Source organism: Lactuca virosa, chromosome 9 (genome assembly GCF_052849685.1).
Source record: "Lactuca virosa cultivar CGN04683 chromosome 9, Lactuca_virosa_CGN04683_v6, whole genome shotgun sequence".
NCBI classification, from domain to species: Eukaryota; Viridiplantae; Streptophyta; class Magnoliopsida; order Asterales; family Asteraceae; genus Lactuca; species Lactuca virosa.
Genome location: NC_136434.1, coordinates 197,832,230 through 197,854,769, shown reverse-complemented (window position 1 = coordinate 197,854,769; position 22,540 = coordinate 197,832,230). Strand labels below are relative to the sequence as shown.

The 22,540-nt window shown below is 31.8% G+C and overlaps 2 protein-coding genes and 1 long non-coding RNA gene across 4 annotated transcripts; 1 reads left to right on the top strand and 2 right to left on the bottom strand.

Annotated features, from left to right (window-relative positions):
* Positions 1-959: 959 nt before the first annotated feature.
* LOC145136832 (uncharacterized) lies at positions 960-1,480 on the bottom strand. Its single transcript, XR_013720731.1, has 2 exons — positions 1,449-1,480; positions 960-1,184 (listed from the first exon to the last, which is right to left on the bottom strand). It is a non-coding gene; the product is annotated as an uncharacterized LOC145136832 (long non-coding RNA).
* A 3,142-nt stretch (positions 1,481-4,622) lies between these two features.
* LOC145138006 (uncharacterized) lies at positions 4,623-6,748 on the bottom strand. Of its 2 annotated transcripts, XM_079072148.1 has the most exons (3): positions 5,860-6,748; positions 5,557-5,788; positions 5,167-5,269 (listed from the first exon to the last, which is right to left on the bottom strand). In XM_079072148.1, the coding sequence occupies exons 1-3, from the start codon at positions 6,708-6,710 to the stop codon at positions 5,264-5,266; spliced, it is 1,089 nt and encodes a 362-aa protein (XP_078928274.1). In that variant the 5' UTR covers positions 6,711-6,748; the 3' UTR covers positions 5,167-5,263. The 2 variants fall into 2 exon arrangements, with proteins under 2 accessions (XP_078928273.1, XP_078928274.1); XM_079072147.1 differs by having other exon boundaries at positions 4,623-5,788.
* A 14,744-nt stretch (positions 6,749-21,492) lies between these two features.
* On the top strand, positions 21,493-22,050 carry LOC145140175 (uncharacterized). The gene has a single exon (XM_079073754.1). It carries the CDS (start codon positions 21,493-21,495, stop codon positions 22,048-22,050), a length of 558 nt encoding a protein of 185 aa, XP_078929880.1.
* The last annotated feature ends 490 nt before the right edge of the window (positions 22,051-22,540 follow it).

Genomic DNA, 22,540 nt, shown 5'->3' with positions numbered 1-22,540 from the left:
AGATATGGGTCGTTAACGGGTAAATGGATCAAAAACAATGCTCCAAACCCATATAATTGTTAAGGGTTTGGATCGGATCAGGGTCAAAACCCGCTCCATTGCCACACCTAATAATAAGTGTGGGAGAATCTTAGAATACAAATTAGTATTTTTCATATTCTGTGATATAACCCAGTATACAAACCGATCAGTAACTACCAAGCAAAAGAATCAATCACTTGGTTTAACGGCAGATTTGTGTCAAAATGGTCTTGTTTATTTTAGGCCGGATAGTTTGATTAACTAAAATGTGAAAGTAGATTATCTTCACGAGGAAAAAATAAAGGTGAATGGTATAATTTTTTGGCAAGTAAATGAGAGTAAAATGGTATTATGGGTAAGGAAATGAAACTAAATTGTTATAATTATATATGAAAACGTGTCATAGTCACTTGTAAGAAAGATTATAGCTAATTAAACAAAATCTGATATTATTTTAAATGAAACAACTAAATCTTAATATCAATAGAAAATTCAGCTGTGCATATTAAAAGTTTGTCTATAGTAATTAAAGAATTTATAAGTAACTTATTTATTGAACATTAGATTAATTAAAAGAAAACCATTTTGTAAAAGTTGCAATGAGCTGTTGTAATTATGGAGTTAGATCAATACTAACAAATTGAGTACGCTTGATTTATCTTTATAGCAATTATTTCCTCTGTTTCCTGTTAAATAAATGAAAAACTTTTATGAGAATGAGTAGCATAACAAAATTAGCACGTGACACTTAAAAAAAAGTCGATTAGCAATACTTTTAATTGGCTTGTTGGGTCTTTCATGTTGGAAACTGTTGAAAGACCAGGAAATGACAAACCAAAATTAACCCCACCATAAGAAACAACGTATTTTAAGTTTCCATCTCACCAAAGCATGAGAAGTATGACATTCAACCGTAAGCACAGAATGAGGTTGATTCGTTCTACAAAACAATTACATTAAACTTAAGAAAGATTAGTAAGTAAAACATATACCCAAATGGCATACATTAGAAGCTTTACATACTTAAATATATGATATATTCTACCTAATCTCCCGATCTAATGTTTAGATTCCATCTTGTTGGTGAAGTTAATTTTGTCACTTCCTGATTGAATACTGTTCCAGAGGGGTGTGGTTTCGATATTGTGTGAATAGGTTACAGCCTGTACGTAAGAAAGTAAACACATACATATTGACATGCAAAGCAAGAAAGACTGTCATGTTCAAATTGATTTCATTGAGGTTAATTGTGTTTGTAAAACATGAAACCGAGGGAGATCCTAAAAGATACTATGTAAAGATGTTTAATAAAACTGAACTGAGAAATAGAGTAAAGATTAATGATGTCCTCCAATGTGAATACGAACAGCGAAGATGTTTAGAAAAAATTATTTTACATTCAAATCGATTGATAAAAGGTAGCTGACCTTTTTCATTGAAAAGCAATGAAATACCATGCATCGTGTGTTTTAGTTGCAGAGATTAACAGCTACCTGTGGTAAAAAGAATATTAAATGGGTACATGAATAAAAGAAAAACCTCTTTTCCAGCAAATTCTCCATAGCTTATCTCTGCACTTACGTATAACATTCCTTTGAAAATCTTTACAGAAAAGTCTAGTACCATTACATAATCCTTCAAACGGGTTCATGTTCCTCAACAAAATAATAGGATCATTATACTTAAAAACAAGTTTATGAGGTGGCATACCATTTGGTGTTAAGGAATGAAGTAAATCCTCATACCAGGCCTGATCATTTGGATCAATAGTCTCATCATGACCAAAATATTGATCAATATCTTCTCCGGGCAACTTGTATATCAAAGTATCATTAATCTCATCTACAAAAGTATTTTTAGTTGTCTATTACAAGTGGGAGAGAAAGTGGCAGGAGTAACAAAAATGTTAGGATAAACATATGTCATAAGAGCTTCCACGATTACAAGTGGGAGAGAAACTACATGTATTGGGTTTTGTTTGATTAAATTTAAGCTTTTAATGTTAATATATATATAAGGTAGGGCTTAAACCTTTCGGATGCTTTTGACTTTTTAGTGATATACAATAGCTTTTTTAAAAGTATACACTAACCGCTAACCGTTTCAGAGACCATCTCAATATGGTTTAACTAAGAGATTATCAACGACACTTTTAAATGATGATTTATATAGTTACGAGCTAACTTTTTTATAAGTATATTATTTTTCAGAAACAGAGATTACATATTTATTGGCTATGTTTATCAGAGATGACAAAACAATTTGGTTTGGGTGCATATTTTAGTATTGTATTTTGGATTGGATAACTAATTAATGATAATGGAATGGTGACAGGTGGATAAGATTCAGGCATGTGGTGGTTATAAGAATGTTGTTGAAATTTTGTGATATACGGAGATAATGAAAAAAGGGAGGAAGTTTGAGGTAATTTTACATTTACTCATAACACATGAATGATGATTATTAAGCTGTATAATCATGATTGGGGGATCGTTGTTTTTTCCAGAGGTAATTTAAGCCACCAGATTTGAGGAAAGGTAACCTCAAGTTCCTCGTAGATTCAATATGTACGTATTCTAATATTTTCCTCAAGTATCTTTAATTTCACAATGTTCGATTTTTTCTGACTCTACTTATAATTTAATAATTTATATATGTTTTATTATTTGGATTTGGTTTGTTTGATTACACATATTAGTAATGTATTGCATTGGATGCAAAATTGATCATGATGTGTTTTTTTGTTGTATCACATCTTGGTTGCAGTAGAAACTTAAATGAAAATTTGAATATGGTCATTTAATTAGATTTTAGGAGATATTACTATGCTTTCAAAGCATCTATGAAAGAAGAAATCAGGATATGCTATTATATTGTAAATTGGAAACTTGGTAAGCAAAATCCATTAAAAATCTAACCTGACAATACTGGTATCAATTTGGGCTAGAATAAAGAAACCCCCCATATGGTTTTTCTACAAAATCCGATTTGTTTATGTAAATTTTTGTGTTTAATCATTATCTAGAAAACAGAGGTCGCTTTCTTTTCAATTAGTGGATGTGTACTTTCACCTTTTGCCTACCAGCTGCTTGATGAAATGCTTATTCCTCTTTGATTTTCTTTAGTTAAGTTCATATCCACATACTGACATACAACACAATCATATGACTTTGTACCACTCATTTAATCCGTTTATGGGGAGTTTTATGTATGAAAAAAGCTTCGGTCATGGTTTTTTCAATGATTTTCATTGTTTTGCGTTAATAATTAATGTTTACAACTTTAACAAAAAGATCACAGAGACCTAGCAAAACTGTGTGGTATCACCAACCTTGTGTATAACTAATTCTAATGTCATCGACATAAGATTGAATGTGATTCCTCACATTATGTAACTGAAATCTAGCAAGTCATGGTAATCAATTTCCATTATATAAACTCATATTCCTTAGCTTCATCAATGAGAAGGTTATGGTATTTTATAAGTTTTGAGAATGTATAAATGGCCGACTAGTGTATGTATTCAAATTCCAATGATTTCTTACTTAGCATTGGTATGCAAAAGGCTTTAGGATTTCAGGTCAATATGAAAGCATTGCAGAAAAACATGGACTTTAGACACTCGGTTGATTAGTTTTTATGAAAAATGTTGGTGATTTTATATCACTAATGTTATTTAGGTGTAATGGGGTTAATTTGTTGATCAATGTCACTTTGAAAATTATTGAACAAATCGGTATGGTGCAGAGTGCACATTTGTTTAATTTTGTCTTTGTTGAAAGTATACTGATATTTAGGGGCGGAGTCCCTGAACCGACGGGGGTCCGGGGGCAGCGCCCCTGAGAGCGGGGTCCAAGGGGCAGAGCCCCTGGCTGGGGTCGAGCTGAAATTTTTTATATATGTTATGTTACTATATTAAAAATGCATCAGAAATCCGGATTTTTGGTAAATGTACCCGGTTTTGTGATCCATATTCTAGACCCGAATTTAAGTTAGTTTATGACGTTTTGACAGATTTAGGACATAAAACTGTCATGTGGCAGTTTTAAGACAGGAAGTTTTTCTGGTTATATGATCATATCCGAAATCTGTTGTTGGTACTCTTCTTCTTCACAACATCTTGAACATTCTCTCTTCTGATTTCTCAATTCTGAGTCTTATCCGATTAAAGATTGGGAGTACCACCCAAATACTTTAATCTGAAAGTGAAAACCACAATTCTCAGAATTTCCAAGCCTTTTTTATACCCCAATTCTTACAAAAAACATATTGTTTGAATTAATAGGCATTAGGTTATTTACATAATTTAAATAAGAATTCTTCAGTAATTTGAATATATTATCAGGTTGTTAAAGCTTGATATTTATTAGAAACTCATTATTTTTGCAGCATCAGCATCAAGACAACCATTTATCTGCTTATGGGATATGTGGTTTTTTCATTCTAATAAGAAACAAGCCAAGATCATTTATGTCACACTTGAAGAAGGCATACGAATTGAAAATGTAATTCTATGTGCAAAGATCGCTTGAATTTAAGACACTGAAGAAAAAAAAGTCCACATATAGAAATAATTTATGGAAAAAATGACATGACCCTTCCTTAGTTCCTAATCGTATTACATGATTGAGGATTCATTTCTTCTTAAAATGGTATCGGTAACAAATATCGAAAATGACATTGATAACAAATATTGAAATTACAGACTCTTGCCCGACATTCGAGGATCAAAAAACCATTAATATCTTGATTACAAACAGAACACACATACTTGGGTGTTTTCTTTCTTCGAACATATGTTAATGGATGTTTGTGATAGGAAACATTCAAGGTGCCTTCTTTGAAAATGTTTGAATAATAATCGATTCGACTAATGCAATGAAGGTGAAAAGAATTTTTGCATTTGTGACAATAATAGAGGGGGAACTTGGGGTGCATTTCCTTCTCACAAATATCACAAAAGAAATCTTCAGGATGATCCATGACCGGGGGATATGTCAATGAAATTTCATGTCCCTTGCAATACCTATGACCAAGGGAATGTGGCGCCCTCATTGCACAATGCATGCCTAATATGAAGCTACAAGCCTTACATGCATAGCTTATACCATTAGTCAATTTGTTGCAAGCATTACAAAGAGGTTGAGGATCGATAACTTGGATAAGAGGATGTTTGTGGGATTTATGTTTGATGGTTCTAGGTAGAAATGCACAGTTGACATCGAGGTTGAACTTGCAAGTTTCACATCTGTATAAAAACGTGTTGCCATTGCTATAACAACCGGTGCATTCATTGTATAAAAATGTGTTTATCAAGGCAAGCAAATGATCTGTGTTTATCAAGCCAGGCAAAATATCTGTGTTTATCAAGGAAAGCGAATGATCTGTGTTTATCAAGTCAAGCGAATGATCGGGGTGAAGTGGATGTTGTAATTTGAGTGGTAACTTGGCGCAATATTTGTGGAGAGTGAACGAACATCCATCTCTGCAACTATAATATGGAAGGGAGAGGGGTCGTACACACCCGTGACATACCTTTATTGGATCACTACAATCAGACATGTTGTTAGGTTGAGGTTGAACATGAAGGATTAATGGATGTTCATGACTCCAATGCTGATGCTCAATCACAGTTTTTTGATCATCATCATCTTGATTTATTTTTTCATAATGTTGTAGTTTTAATGGATCTGTAAATTCATCTGACATGGGAAAATGCAGCAAACCATTTTCATCATCATCAACAGTAGAAGTACTCGGACCATCTCTGAAATAACATATGCTTGTTTAGAACAATTAAGCATTCACAAACACAAAGAAAAAGAAAACAAGTTTTACCTTTGAATAAAAGGTTGTTCTGCAATTAAGGCACACTTGATATGGGCAAAATATCTACAGTTGGCACAATGATACAACCAGTCATTCCGCCGGATGTATATGCTGCAAAATTCACAATAATATGCAAAATTAAAGAATTTTTCTGGAAGCGAATAGACGAGAACAAGTTCGTGATTGGGGTGATGGGGTAGTTGGATTGTAGGTGCTAAGGAAGCACAAGTCTTGTGGATCCAGAAATCACAACTATCACACTCATAAAATAAGCCTTCATCCTTATAAGTATTGCAAGCATCACAACGGAATGCAGCAGGTCTTAATTTGAGGCTTAAAGTGTGTTGTGGGTGGCCTTCATGTTCAATCTTGATCCTTCCCGCCTCCTTGATAGCGTCAGCTTCTGCCTTGCGAGCAATCTCAACAAGACAACAATCGATGCAAGCATTAAATACATTGTTGTACTCAGGTTTGCTATAGCAATAACCAAACCCCTTAATTTTACGTTGATTACGACAAACATAACACGACCAGGATGCGGATTTTTTATATCCGAAATCGAATACTATTAGAGGATGCTCATATATGGAAGGAAGATTGAGAATGGGCGCAACTTGTGAGCATTTTTTATGCATAAAATGACGACATTGAGTGCAGCCATATGCAAAGCCACTTGATATAGGGTTTTGACATGCATAGCAACCAATTACATCTGGTTTCTCTTTCTCTTCACCACCACCACCATGGCTATCGAAATTAGCACCTAGAATCGTCTCCATGTTGACCAACTTTAACGGATGGCTTTTATGACTAAAATGATTAATCTCTTTCGTATCTTCTCTCTCTTTTGTGATATCCATATTCAATGGAAAATGGCAGATAAACCCTTAGTGTTAAAGAAAATATAAAATGAGGGCTGAATAGGAATTAACATGTGCACGACTAAAGAAATCAGCTTACTTTTTTTTTTTTTTTTAAGATTGCTTTGCTTTCAAGTAATGTTTTTTAAAATGCTTTCCCTAACATTCTTTTCTCATATTCAAAGTTAACATGATGCATCCTATACATGCATCTCTTTCTCCAAATGGAATTTTCTTTCTATATCACACGAAAAGAATTGAGTTTCTTTCTTCCATTTTAATTCATTGAAATATTCTTATGGTTAATCCAATAGTAAAATATAATAAATCCTTTAAAACATATTACCAATATTTAACTATCACATAGTGGCTTAGTTAGGGCAGTGGCTCCCTATACCAAATGGTGAACCTTCTTCGTGGGAGCTAGCCCGTAAAAAACTGGAATACCCTTTCAAACAATTATAATATGATATGTGTTGGCATAAATATGGTATTCGGGTTATTATAAGAAGTTATATTTGATAACTTTGGCTTTAATTATTGATGAATTGATCTTGTTGTATAAGCTAGCTAAGCTTACATGTTAAGGAGAATAGACAGCCACATCATATCCACAACGACTTAGTTACTATGCCACATCAATTTATTACCTCAAGTGAATATGACTTCCAAAATATTTATATTGAGCAAATAGACAATATATAGATAAAACTCGAAATTTAATCACAAATGTAACATCTCATCTCGAATTTTAAAACAGGACTATCCATGCTTGTTTATTGCTGTAATGATCATTGGTTTCAAGGTGAGCCTTAAATCATATTTCTTTGATGTTGCGGGTGGCTTATATTTTGATGGACGATTTGTAATCTTTAACCCTTTAGACCATTATGGTAAGAATTAAAGCATTTGATTGAATCTTTATATTTTGATATGAGACAAAAAGTGATGAACGTGCAAAATAATAGTCTAAAGGATTTCTGAAAAAAGTAGAAACAAAAGAAAAATATGTCGGATCGTCTTTGTTTTAATTGTTTTTACCATTTGAACTATTTATGTGAAATAGTTGAAAGAAGTCGAATTCCTTTTTTGGTATTTTTTGGGAACTGATTACATCAGGTGTTTTTTACTCCTATTATAATGTTAGTTTGTTTTCTATATGATCGGTATATCAAAGAGGTGAGTAGTGACTTCGCCACGGTCCAAGGCAGTTGAGTCAATGGCTGACTTACCCAAGGTGATCATCTTTATTCTTTTGTTTGGCTAACGAGTGCACTTATTAATTCATGATCTTGCATGTATAGAATGAAATTTTCTTTTTTTATTCTACGTGTGACGAGCAATTTCGATTGGTAATTGGAATTGTATCCTTAGCCGGTAGGGCTGTAAACGAACCGAACGAACACGAATGGGGCTTGTTCATGTTCGTTCGTTTAAGTTAGCCGAACAAATAAACGAATACGAACGCATAAACGAATGAATTTTCTTGTTCATGTTCGTTCGTTTAACAAATTACATTGTTCATGTACGTTCGTTTATGTTCGTGAACATGCTAAACGAACATAAATAAACAAAGATAAAAAAACATAATTGAAGATATATGAACATAAATGAATATATAATACACTAATGTAATCAAACACAATTAAGCATATGTGAACATAAAATGAACTTATATGAACGAACATAAACGAACGTTCACGAACATAATTGAACGAATGAGATCATTGTTCATGTTCGTTAGTTTACTAAACGAACGATAATTTGTGTTCATGTTCGTTCGTTTATTAAATAAACGAACTTCCCGCCGAACGGTTCACGAACAGTTCGTTGAACGTTCAGTTCATTTACATCCCTAGCCGGTATGCCTTATGAAATTGCAATATTAATAATCATGTACACCTGATGTATTTAAGTTTATCACAAATAGACTTGCTAGAATGGCCCCATTGAAAGACGACGAGCAATTTCGATTGGTAATTGAAACTGTATCCTTAGCCGGTATGCCTCATCAAATTGCAATATTAATAATCATATACACCTGATCTATTTAAGTTTATCACAAATAGAGTTGCTAGAATGGTCCCATTGAAAGACCAAAGTTGCTATCAATCTGTCAATTTTAAACAAGTTTACACATAAAAGTAGAATTTATTGTATGGAAAGAAGGGGGGGGGGGGGGGGGGGGGGGTGAGGAAGGAGAAACCAGGAAAAAGTGAAAACTCAAACTCAAATAGGAAAGCCTTTTCATCATTGATTTTTATCAAGTGAGTGAAGACTATATCTAGGGAAGTAAGCTTTCTCATATTATTTATCTAAAGTTCTTTTTATAATTTGTTTATTAACAAACACAATTATTTTTGGTTTTTGATATCCGCATGTAATTTATTTATCATTTCTTGTTTGAAAACTTATGGTGATTAGTTACAGTCTTTTATAACCAGCCAAGTAATCCTTTCAATTTTAAGATTTTGAGTTATTGGGTTTAAATTTTAAGTTATTTAGACATTTTTTAAATTTTAAGTTAAACTTCTCACCTCTTATATTCATATTAACCAAACTTAGCTCCTATATTGGTGTTTTTTTTTTCGAATCACTTAAAACTAGCTTAATGATAAATTATTTAGGGTCGTGATTATCACGGCCCGAATAAGTTTCCTAGTATATATATATATATATATATATATATATATATATATATATATATATATATATATATATATATATATATATATATACTAGGAAACTTATTCGGGCCGTGATAATCACGACCCTAAATAATTTATCATTAAGCTAGTTTATATATATATATATATATATATATATATATATATATATATATATATATATATATATATATATATATATATATATATATATATATAGAGAGAGAGAGAGAGAGATGTTCAAATGTGGATTGACATCTATTGTGCGGATATGTGGACAGTGCTATTCTGTGAGAATGACAAAGAAAATATGTTGTTTGATAATATGAATACGTTCAATCATACATAACTATTGTCATTATCACACATTCTCAGTAATTAAATCGTCTATGAGGTTATTATAGACTTATTATTATTATTCTCATTTTGTCAGAATGTTGTCAGAATGTTTATTGAGTCGTATTATGTCAGAATGAAAATGAGTGAAAAACGATGCGTGCAAACAAAAATTAATAACAATTAGTGAGAAAACATGAAAATGACGATTGTTGTGTGAGGTTGAACATATTCACATTACTAAATAACCTATTCTCTTAGTAATTCTCATAGAATAACACTGTTCACATATCCGCACAATAGTTGTCCATCCACATTATAACCTCTCTCTCTCTCTTTATATATATATATATATATATATATATATATATATATATATATATATATATATATATATATATATATATATATATATATTCAAAAACCACTATAAACCACTATAAATACATTATCTTATTCTACAGTTTTTACACAAACATTTTCACTTTATACTATATTTGAAATCTTTTCAATCCAAAAATTAATTCAAACAACCCTTAATTTACTGCTCGTAGAAAATCCCGTGCAAATATTTTTCCAATTAAGCCGTAAGTTTACCAACCACAAATAGATTCGTCTTTGATTTCGTCCTGACCCTAAGCCCAAGCCCAACATTTTTTATATCAACAAATACCACAACAATTTGACACGATGCAACCCCTTAGCCCAACAAATATTCAAAATCCCCCCCCCCCCCCAAATACGTTTTGTCACTGTAATTCGAATCCATCCGAGAAACTCAACCCGCTCCTGAACAGGTTTACGATCCCGAACCCGAAATTGTTCGGGAAACCTAACCCGAACATTCCAACCCCAAAAAATGCGAAAAAGGAAAAACACCCGTTCGAAAAGAGAAGATTGCGTCTCAACAATGGCAACAGGAGGAAGATTTGATTTTAGCGCAATCATGGGTCGATATTTCAGAGGACTCCAAGAAAGGTAATGCACAAATAGATGAACATTTTATTGCGACGCATATGGGAGCAATTTCTTATGGTGATGGATCGTGGCGAGCACCACAATAAAGATCAATATACTAGCAAGTTTCGCAAGATGAACAAATATGTTACTAAATTTAACGACATTTACAATAATTTGTTAACTCAACGGAAATGCGGTGAACAAATTTTAGAGACGGCGCATAAAAATTTTCTTGTTGACAATAATATGAAGCCGTTCAAGTTTGTCGATGTTTGAAGGTTTTTATCCAAGTCCCCGAAATGGATAAAAGAATATGGTAACGAATAAGGTGGTGAGAAAATAACCAAAGTTTCCGAGACGAATTACACTACTTCATCGGATGCACATTTTGGGGTTGATTTGAATGAAGTGGATGCGCTCGAACTTGAAGAGGTAGTTCGACCGATGGGTCGGAATGTGGCGAAAAAGAGAGGCTCGTCGTCGAATACATTGGGAACGGAAAGAAGTGATGAAGTACATAGAGTTGTCACTAATTTGGAAATTTATAATTTGAATTTCCAGAGTTGTTTGAGTTTTGAAAAAGAGAAGTTGGAGGAGAAAAAAATATCAAGAGAGCAGAAGTAACGAGCTCGAGAGGAGAAACAAAAAAGTCGGAATATAGAATTTTTAAAAAAACTTTTTGATCACTTCACCGGAAACGAGCTAGATATGGTTTTGAGGGCTAGAACGGACATCATGAAAAAAATATTAAAACTAGTGTTTTTTATTTATAAAAATTATTGTTTTTAAGTTGTTTTTTTTGTTTGTTGTTTTTAGGAATGTAATAGTTTTAATTAAATTAATGAAGCGTTTTTTTTATTAAATTATATTTTATTCAATTAATAAAAATAAAAACTAATAAAAAAAATAAAAGTATAGTAAAGTATGGTATGACACCCACCAGTTTCATAAAATGAGAGAAAAAATGACGTGACAATGCAAAAATATGGTATATATGGTATGACACCTATAATCTTAATAAAATGGTTGACCGTTTAAAACATTATAATCATATTACTTCGTAAAAAAATACCATAAGATCTTAATAAGTTTCTACCAATTATAACTGTACTTTCTATCGGTTATAATTGTAACTTACCTTTCATTTTATTTATAAATAAAAAAAATTCCCTCTTTGTTGAATTAAATATAAAAATGTTATATCATACGGACAAGAAAAGACATAGACCAATTAAAAAGTGACAATTTGACATATACCCTCCCCATGTGGGTTGATTGTTGGGGTCATTACGCATTAACATGTGGAGTGGTATGATTTTCACTTTCAGTCCCTTTTTGAATACTTATAAATATTCTCGTTACTTAAAAAGAAAAAAAAAAATTTTGCAAGTGTTTTTCTTGTTCTCTTATAAAACTAGATTATCACCCGCATAAAACGCGGGGAAACATATAAAATTATACATATAAAGGTATAAAAAAGATGACACTAAAAAAATAAAAGATAAAGTAATAGAAACAGACTTAGCATTATTGGTAACATTGAAATGTCTGAAAAAATAATTAAAACCTGGATATCTATTATCATTGAAGGACCTCTTTGTAGACATAACTTTTTGTTTTATTAGTTGGACGACCTTCCTCGTCATATATGAGTACCTTCTGTCCTTTTTCACTTGTGACGCTAGAAACAAAAAACATATAACTGACAATGAGTGAAGACATGCCTACGCAAATATAATCCAACATTTGATAATTATTGTCATTGACTTTCGTTAATGACCATAACAAAATAAACAACTATGGGGAATTGCCTCCGCTGAAACATAATGAGATTCTTTTATTAGATGGGGTTAACTTCATGCAAGGTATATAAGTAGTCTCGTTGAAATCTAGCATATATGATTCAGGCTTTAGTGACGTGTCTTCCAAGTCTAACAATCTGTAATCTAGTACCATTGCATAGTCCTTTGGTTTGGTCGATATTACGAAGTAACATGACTGAAACACCTATTTTTAGTGTAAGTTTATGGTTGGATATTCTATATGCCTTAAAACCATTCAACACTACTAAAGAGTATATTGATTCCTCAAAAAAATCTCGTAACTCTGTCTCACGTAAAGAATTTGAACTCATATATGTTTTCTCTTCATCTTTCCTCAATCCTAAAATGTAGTCATTGGTAGCATCAACTCTTCATTTGTAGGGACCAAAATAGCTTTATCTTGAAAATATGATGGATCATCAAGATGGTTTTCAAAGGATGGATAAATGGTGGATACAATTGAATTAATATGGTCACATGTAGAGTAAACGACAACGTCTTCTGTAAATTTAACTTCAACTTCACCATCATTAGGGCCACCAGTATTACTTTCACCAATTTTAAGAATCCACTCATTAAATGTTTTTGTCTCATCAAAATCATTACTTAGACAACCAAACTAAAGCTTCATGTTTACGGTTAAACTTAAAACTGTACATTTATGCCATAATTTGGATGAATATGATGCCTGCACAATATCCGAACGATTGCCTCTTTGTATTGTTGGAAGAATTTGTCTAAAGTCACCTCCAAATAAAATGCTCTTGCCTCCAAAAATTTCTGGAAGATAAATACCTACAAAGTAATGATATCCTCTTTGTTGACCATATTTGATGTATAGACTTCATTGTCATTGAACTGTTCGTGAGAATTTACTAATACTTTTGTATTGGTATGTGATATCCCTCTAGACAATGCCACATAAAGTTGGCCAGGCGAGAAACCGATTCTGGGAGATAAATACCAACATTTGGAATTGATTTTCCCTAAGCTTTATTGATTTTCATTGCGAAACATAATCAAATTAGAAATTGTTTTCTTATCAGCTTGAATGGAAACATGTCATCTTCATGCGAACATAGAGGAATCCTTGGACCAAATCTCTAGAATAGTTTATTTCAACTATTAGTGATGCAGCGGTACCAAATAGTTTCTTTCGATGATTAGTTTCACACGATTATTTAGGGGTTTAAGGTTTAGAAGGAGGGTGTGTTGCAATAAATATTAGCAAATTGGTTAAAAAATGAGACTTATTTATGAATGCAAATTTGTATATGTTCTTAGCAGGAACATGCTATACTTTAAAGAACACGGAATATATTGTTCTTGTATCATCTCCCATTCATATATAAGTATACATTAATCCTCAACAAAATAAATAGTTATTTTGTCAAAATATATGTTTAAAAACTAAAATAATATGTGAAGTTTATTTTAAAACAGGTTGATGCTAGTACTCTTTTTCGTAATATGATTTTCATATATGAAAAACATAAACCATGATTACTTTTATAATTTGACAAATTAAAACATGATTACTTTTATATATTTAGACAAATTTTTTGTATAATTTTTTTAAAACATAATTAATCGTTTAAAGATCATAATGAAATAGAGAATCGATTAATTGGTTGCTATACTATTTTCATTTTTATAAGGTGGTAATCAGATTTACATAATAATTATATAAAATTTAGAATTAAGACAATTAATAAAATAAAAAGATTATGGTTTAACTTTTGCATTATTAACGTAATAGTATATAAAGAGGAATAGTATTGGTTTTTAAATGATTTTACAAAATTATTATTTAAAACCAGTCATTCAAACCTTATTATTGTAAAAAAAACGCTAGTGTCAAAATAGCTATTAGATATTTCACAAAAAAAAGACAACACTCTCCTATATGTAGGTATTATAGGTATTTAGCCTTTGTATATGTTAAAGTAGTAAAATCAACAGGGGAAGCTAAACAATTTACGATATACCTAAATAATCAAATGCATAGCAACTCGATGACATTAATTGAAGATGTTCAAGGTTTAATGTTGGAAGTTTGATGTACAATTTGGGAATTGATTCAAGATTTACTACAGTTCAAAGTTCATTGCCTGTTTTGGAGGATTACTCAAAGTACATTGCTAATCTCACTGGGGTCACTAATATGGTTGATGGTCTGATCTTGGTTGATGTGATGTGTTATTCTCAATCATGAAATCAATATGGATAGTCCACAGACCATGTGTTGAGTAACACCTAAGTGAAACATTTTGACACATTTAGAACAACATAAATTCATTACCTTGCATGGGAGAGTTGGGTATGGTCAATCAATTTTTACACAAATACCTTATTACAGTAAATTAAGAACATTAGGTCCTGAATATGCAACATTGTTTTGTATATTGATCACATTCTTTCTGGTAAAAAAAATCCTTCAAAAGGTTTCATGGTAATGATCATTAAAAAGTACAAAACATGTCAAATAACTTTTTAGCTGTATTACATCTCGAAGTTATTTCATATGAACATCTAAATGGTGTGTAAGCTATTAAAATGAATAAAGATTTTGAATAAACTGGGTTAGTCAAAACTGGGTTTTTCTTTTTCTTGTTCGGGTTGTCATATCAGGATTTTATCTTTTTCCAAAAAGATTTCTCCACATATGTTCATCAAGGTAGGAATTCAAGGAATCTACCTGCAGTTAAAGAATTCCAAAAAAAGTTATTTTGAAAACTACGATGCTATTAATGGATTGTTTTGCAAAGTTCAACGCTAATAATGAAATTCGCTTCCAGAACACTTTCCTACAAATGAGCTTCAATGTAGGAAAAAATGAAACGTTTCAATATCATCTAAAAACAATCCAAATATATATATAAATTTTAAAGTACAATGCCATTAATGAACTTTTTTTTTTGCAAATTTCAATACTAAAAACAAATTTTTCCGAGAAAATTGTCATATTAATGACCTACTAATTAAAATTTAAATTTTATAGTACATAAATGGTTCGCTTGTGAACAAAAGTACATAAATGGTCCATATTTGAAATGTTTTTTTTATATAAATGGTCTATATGCGAAAGAAAATGAAAATGTATTTTCCATTAACAAATATTTAAACAAAATCCTATACCCTTGCCTCTTTCATAAGGAACAAAAAGTCAAAATATTCGTTTGTACTATTTAATAGAGTGTAATATTTAAAGAGTTACCAAGTTACCCTTGATCCTAGACATGAGTGACCACACCTTGTAGCCATCACCTGTACAACATTTAAAAAAAATACAAAAAATGTTATAAAAAAATAAACTATAGTTATGATATCTCTTCTAGGGTACATATTATTATTGAAATTAATGCCAACAAAAATCTTCAATATTCAAGTGGCTCTAAATACAACTACCCTCCAATTTTATGCCCTTGACTTCACCCCACTCCCAAGCAGAAACGGTGCCTCAAATACTTTAAAAAACCTAAAAGATTAAAATATACACACAAAAAGATGACAAAGGTAAAATGAACTTTCAAATATAACAACAATATTTTATAGACAATACTACAAACAAGCTAGAAACATGCAAATAGAGACGACAGAACATCAAAATTAGATTAACAACATACACTCATTTAGTCTTATCTTTCTTCTTCCCTTATAGGAGTTTATAAAACATTTTCTGTTTTGTGATGAATTTTTGAATTACTTATTTGAGATATGTGAGGTTGCAATGAATGGAACAAAAAAAAAAAATTGGAATGGATAGGTAATCGTAAAAGCAAGATAATAGAATGAGTAATTCCATTCCATGAACATGTTTGTGAGGCATGGAATGGAACATAATGAAAATTTCATACTATTTTTATGTTATACATTTAATTTATAAAGATAATCCTTCACATATTTTTGTTTAGTTATTATTATGTAATTAAAAATGGTTTATATTGCAACTTTTATACTAATATCTTCTCTTATTGCTGAGAAAACCTTGATACTCACAATATTCCCAACCCTATTTTCAAGAGCATAGGGTGAACCCATTTATCCTTGAGAAAGTAAACTCAATAAGAAGATTCAAACCAGTTAAACGAAAGAATAAGGTTGTGCAAGGTTCTTACTATATTTCTCGGCATGCCCGGACAATGAAAGGTAACCAAAAAAAATCTGCTAATTAACCAAAATTAATCAATCCCAAACATTTTCCAATGAGATTTATCGATGTAATCTATTTACATGGTATACTAAAACTTTGTCTTTTCTTTGCTATGGAGTCTAAAAGATGTTTTTTATAATATTATAAAAGGATTGGTGAATAACTTATTTCTGAGAGCCCAATTTGTATTTTTATAGAAAGATGTTTTTTTACAATAAATGAAAACATATATCACCACTGGGTTTTGCTGAGTTGTAGAATATGTGGATCACTCACTGGTATAAGGGTTTGAATTCCATCTCCAAATCCAGGAAAGGATCGAATGGGTAAAGCATTATAGACATTGACTCGAGTATATCTTCCATTCACGACCTGGTAAGCCATAAAAAAATCATTGACTAAATTCATATACAAAAATGTAAAAATAAAAAATAAAATCGACATATACAAATTCATTACCTAGTGGACATATCTTCCAAATCGAAACAGTGGATGAGAGGTAGTGGTGTTGCTGTTTCCATCCTTTTGCTCTCCGGATACCTATAACTTAAAAAATCAAAATCAACAATATAGATCATAAGAACAAAAATCGAAGCAGATTCAGAAAACATAACCATTATAGATTTAAACTTAAATCGAAAGGTTTTATAGATTGGAACTTCATAGTTGAAACAGAATAAAACAAACATAATCTAAAACGTACCCAGAATCAATCTAAACTACGATCAAATTAAAGTAGAATCTAAAGAAAATTTATCTCTATATCATTCCTTCTTCTTCCATGATGATCGAACACATGATTGATCCACACGGATCGAAGCCCACATATATTGTATTTCTTCTTTCCCCCATTTTCTTCTCCACTACAAAACTTATGTTAGAAAAATTATGTAAAGAAATGAGGGAGAGAGCGTAGGGGTACTGGTAATAAGGGGTGGGACATATTTTTTCATTTTATTTTTGGTGAGATTTAATTGTCACTAATAGAATTCCTAATTTAATTTATTTTATTTTTGGTGAGATTTAATTGTCATTAATAGAATTCCTAATTTAATTCATTTTATTTTTGGCAAGATTTAATTGTCATTAATCAAATTCCTAATTTAATTCATTTTATTTTTGGTGAGATTTAATTGTCATTAATAGAATTTCTAATTTAAAACGTAATATACGTTTTATAAAATTTGTGGACAAAAATAAAGAGGTTCACAAAGATGATGTCATCAAATAATCCAATGGTGGAAATATAGGATTAAAATATAATAAATGGCCCTGATTTCAAATATAACAACAATATTTTATAGACAACAATATTGTATAGACAATACTACAAACAAGCTAGAAACATGCAAATAGAGACGAAAGAACATCCAAATTAGATTAACACCATACACTCATTTAGTCTTATCTTTCTTCTTCCCTTATAGGAGTTTATAAAACATTTTCTGTTTTGTGATGAATTTCAGAATTACTTATTTGAGATATGTGAAGTTGCAACGAATGGAACAACAAAAAAATTGGAATGGATAGGTAATCCTAAAAGCAAGATATTAGAATGAGTAATTCCATTCCATAAACATGTTTGTGAGGCATGGAATGGAACATAATGAAAATTTCATACTATTTTTATGTTATATATTGCAATTTAAATTATAAAGATAATCCTTCACATATTTTTGTTTAGTTATTATTATGTAATTTAAAATGGTTTATATTGCAATTTTTATACTAATATCTTCTCTTATTGCTGAGAAAACCTTGATACTCACAATATTCCCAACCCTATTTTCAAGAGTGTAGGGTGAACCCATTTATCATTGAGAAAGTAAACTCAATAAGAAGATTCAAACCAATTAAACGAAAGAATAAGGTTGTGCAAGGTTCTTACTATACTTCTCGGCATGCCCGGACAATGAAAGGTAACCAAAAAAAATCTGCTAATTAACCAAAATTAATCAATCCCAAACATTTTCCAATAAGATTTATCGATGTAATCTATTTACATGGTATACTAAAACTTTGTCTTTTCTTTGCTATGGAGTCTAAAAGATGTTTTTTTTATAATATTATAAAAGGATTGGTGAATAACTTATTTCTGAGAGCCCAATTTGTATTTTTATAGAAAGATGTTTTTTTACAATAAATGAAAACATATATCACCACTGGGTTTTGCTGAGTTGTAGAATATGTGGATCACTCACTGGTATAAGGGTTTGAATTCCATCTCCAAATCCAGGAAATGATCGAATGGGTAAAGCATTATAGACATTGACTCGAGTATATCTTCCATTCACGACCTGGTAAGCCATAAAAAAATCATTGACTAAATTCATATACAAAAATGTAAAAATAAAAAATAAAATCGACATATACAAATTCATTACCTAGTGGACATATCTTCCAAATCGAAACAGTGGATGAGAGGTAGTGGTGTTGCTGTTTCCATCCTTTTGCTCTCCGGATACCTATAACTTAAAAAATCAAAATCAACAATATAGATCATAAGAACAAAAATCGAAGCAGATTCAGAAAACATAACCATTATGGATTTAAACTTAAATCGAAAGGTTTTATAGATTGGAACTTCATAGTTGAAACAGAATAAAACAAACATAATCTAAAACGTACCCAAAATCGATCTAAACTACGATCAAATTAAAGTAGAATCCAAATAATATTTATCTCTATATTATTCCTTCTTCTTCCATGATGATCGAACACATGATTGATCTACACGGATCGAAGCCCACATATATTGTATTTCTTCTTTCCCCCATTTTCTTCTCCACTACAAAACTTATGTTAGAAAAATTATGTAAAGAAATGAGGGAGAGAGCGTAGGGGTACTGGTAATGAGGGGTGTGGCGTATTTTTTCATTTTATTTTTGGTGAGATTTAATTGTCACTAATAGAATTCCTAATTTAATTTATTTTATTTTTGGTGAGATTTAATTGTCATTAATAGAATTCCTAATTTAATTCATTTTATTTTTGGCAAGATTTAATTGTCATTAATCAAATTCTTAATTTAATTCATTTTATTTTTGGTGAGATTTAATTGTCATTAATAGAATTTCTAATTTAAAACGTAATATACGTTTTATAAAATTTGTGGACAAAAATAAAGAGGTTCACAAAGATGATGTCAGCAAATAATCCAATGGTGGAAAATATAGGATTAAAATACAATCAATGACCCTGATTTCTTCAATTTAGAATTAAGGGTTCTCTTTTAATAATATTTATAGATTAAAATAAACGCCTAAAATATTAATCTATCATAGTATTTAAAAAGAATTGAATGACTGAAATTGCAATTTACGTATAGATTCTATTTTCCATATTGTCCAAAAAATCATATAATTTCTTAATAGTATATTTCAAAACAATCCACTTCAATTTTTTAAGAACTAAACAAAAAAGATAAACTAGAGTTTAGATATTTGTTATAACATCTTACCTCCATTTATCTTCATAATATTTAACACAAAAATATATTGACAAAAAGATATTGATAAATGATTAAAGTCAACTGGAATATTATATTTAAACAAAGTTATATTAAATTTAATAGGATAAACTTGTGGTTTCGTCCAAACCAATTCGATTAAATTGCTTTCAAAGGCAGAATGGAAATTCTTAATTCGATGAACGCAACTGAAGATTGTCGGCGCATCCTACCGTCGACAATAGGAGGAAATGTCGACCTATTGATGGGTTTTGCTTGGAGCGCAAGGCTACTATCAGCATTTTTCTTGGGGAGCAAGGCTAGTAGCGATTATAAGTAAGGATGATCACAATGGATGGACACAAGTGATTAGGAGGAGACAACTATTAAGATTTAGAAGAACTTTTTTGATCGGATTGACCATTCAAATACACATAACATTTTGACAGAGTTGGAAATAATTGAAGGTCCAACAATAATTGAAGGTCTAACACACGGTATAAAGATATTTGGGAAGTAAGTAAATTGTACCATACTATTTATGTGACAAATTGTCCTCATAATGTGGGCAATCGGGAACTATGGAATGTGTGTCATAAGTACGGAAATGTCACAATTTAGGGAAAAGCTTTGGTTTTGTTAGGTTCATAAAAATAGACAATATGCAATCTTCAATTTGGATCGAACATCATACAATGTTTGATACTTTGGGAAGATTTGATAGGTGACGTAGTGTGTTTGAATCTACAAAACCTAAGAATCATATTTGATCGGTGGTACGAGAGCACTCTATGCCTAACCCTTCACTCCATATTTCATATTCACATGTTCTCTCGGGTATAAAGATGAGTGTCATGTCGGTAGAGTTACAACCTAATGACGCGTTATTATGTTACAATCGAGAATTTTGTTGTAGAGTACAAAACTAAAGCATATGTTGTGTTTGGGGGTGGTAGTGGTGGTGGTGGGGGGTTGATTTGGAGATACGAAATGTTTGAGGACTATGTGTGATTATTGAGTTCTCAAATCCATGTGCTTGACATAATATTTATAAACAGGACATTGGAAATTATATTTTTCGGAATGAAGGAATGATCACATGATTTCCTCCTCTCTAATGGTTTATATGTATTGATAGAAAGGGAGTTTCATTGTGTTAGCGGATCAAATTTCATATTGTGTTGTATTATTTATATGTATTTCTAGATAGCCTAATGTTGTAAGCCTTGTATGTATCGACCCAAGTGGCTTTATATTTATACGCTTGATTAATCCATAATACGTTAATATGGGAAAATTACGGGTTAGCATGGTATTAGAGACTTCTTCTCTAAAACCCTAGCCGATCCCTTCTATCTTACTTCCTCCTGTCTGCTTTCTCTTCTCCCTTTTTGCAATGCCAGGAGACAGTAGCACCTCCTCTAAACCTCCTCACAAGGCTTACAGAATAATCAACATCAAGACTTATGTACCCTTGATTCTCGATATCAACAGTCATAACTATGATCCATGGAGTGACTTCTTTACTGCTCATTGCATTGCTTACGACCTCCAGGACTACATCGATGCTACTTATGATGCACCAAACAAGCTACCCACTGACACAAAATGGGAACAACTTGACAACCTCGTCAAACTATGGTTGTTCAACTCGATTTCCCAGAGTCTCATCACTAACGCCTACTCTCCTCACGCTTCTGCTCGTAAAATCTGCTTGAACATATCTTCCATCTTTAATGAAAACAAACAAACCACAGCTATGCAGTTAGAAAGTGAGCTTCGGTGCATCACCATGGGGGACCTAAGTGTTCATGATTACTGCAACAAAATCAAGAAACTCGCAGATCTTCTTGAAGTTTCAGGTGAAAAGGTTAAAGAAAGGGACATGGTCATTCACGCTCTCAATGAATTGTCCAATAAATACGAGGGTCTTGCCGAGATCATTCAACTGTGAAAACCTTTTCCTACTTTTTCTAAGATGCGCTCCATTCTTGCTGCAGAAGAAACCAAGCTCGCCATGCTGCAGAAGAAACCAAGCTCACCAATCCTCGTGTCGCTTCCCCATTTACTGATGCCAATCCCTCGTACAATTCTCTCCTTCACGTTGCAACCACTCCCTCAAATCGAGGTGGTGGTGGTGGTGGTTCCTCCTACCGGCGCAATAACCGGCGTGGTGTTAATAATAATCGCCGATCTCGACAGCCTCTAATCCTGCCGGAGGTCTACCTGCTCACGGTCAATATGCTTGGGTTTATATACCACCGCCTATGCACCCTATGCACCTCCTTTCATCTTAGTGGGGTCCCCCTATGTCGCCCTACAACAATTACTGGATTGGGAGTCAATTCCATCAGCCGGCCCAATAGTGGACCAGCCGAACATCTAACACCCAAGGCCTGCTTGGCAGCATACCATCTTCGGCCCATTCCAGTGTGCAGCAGCCC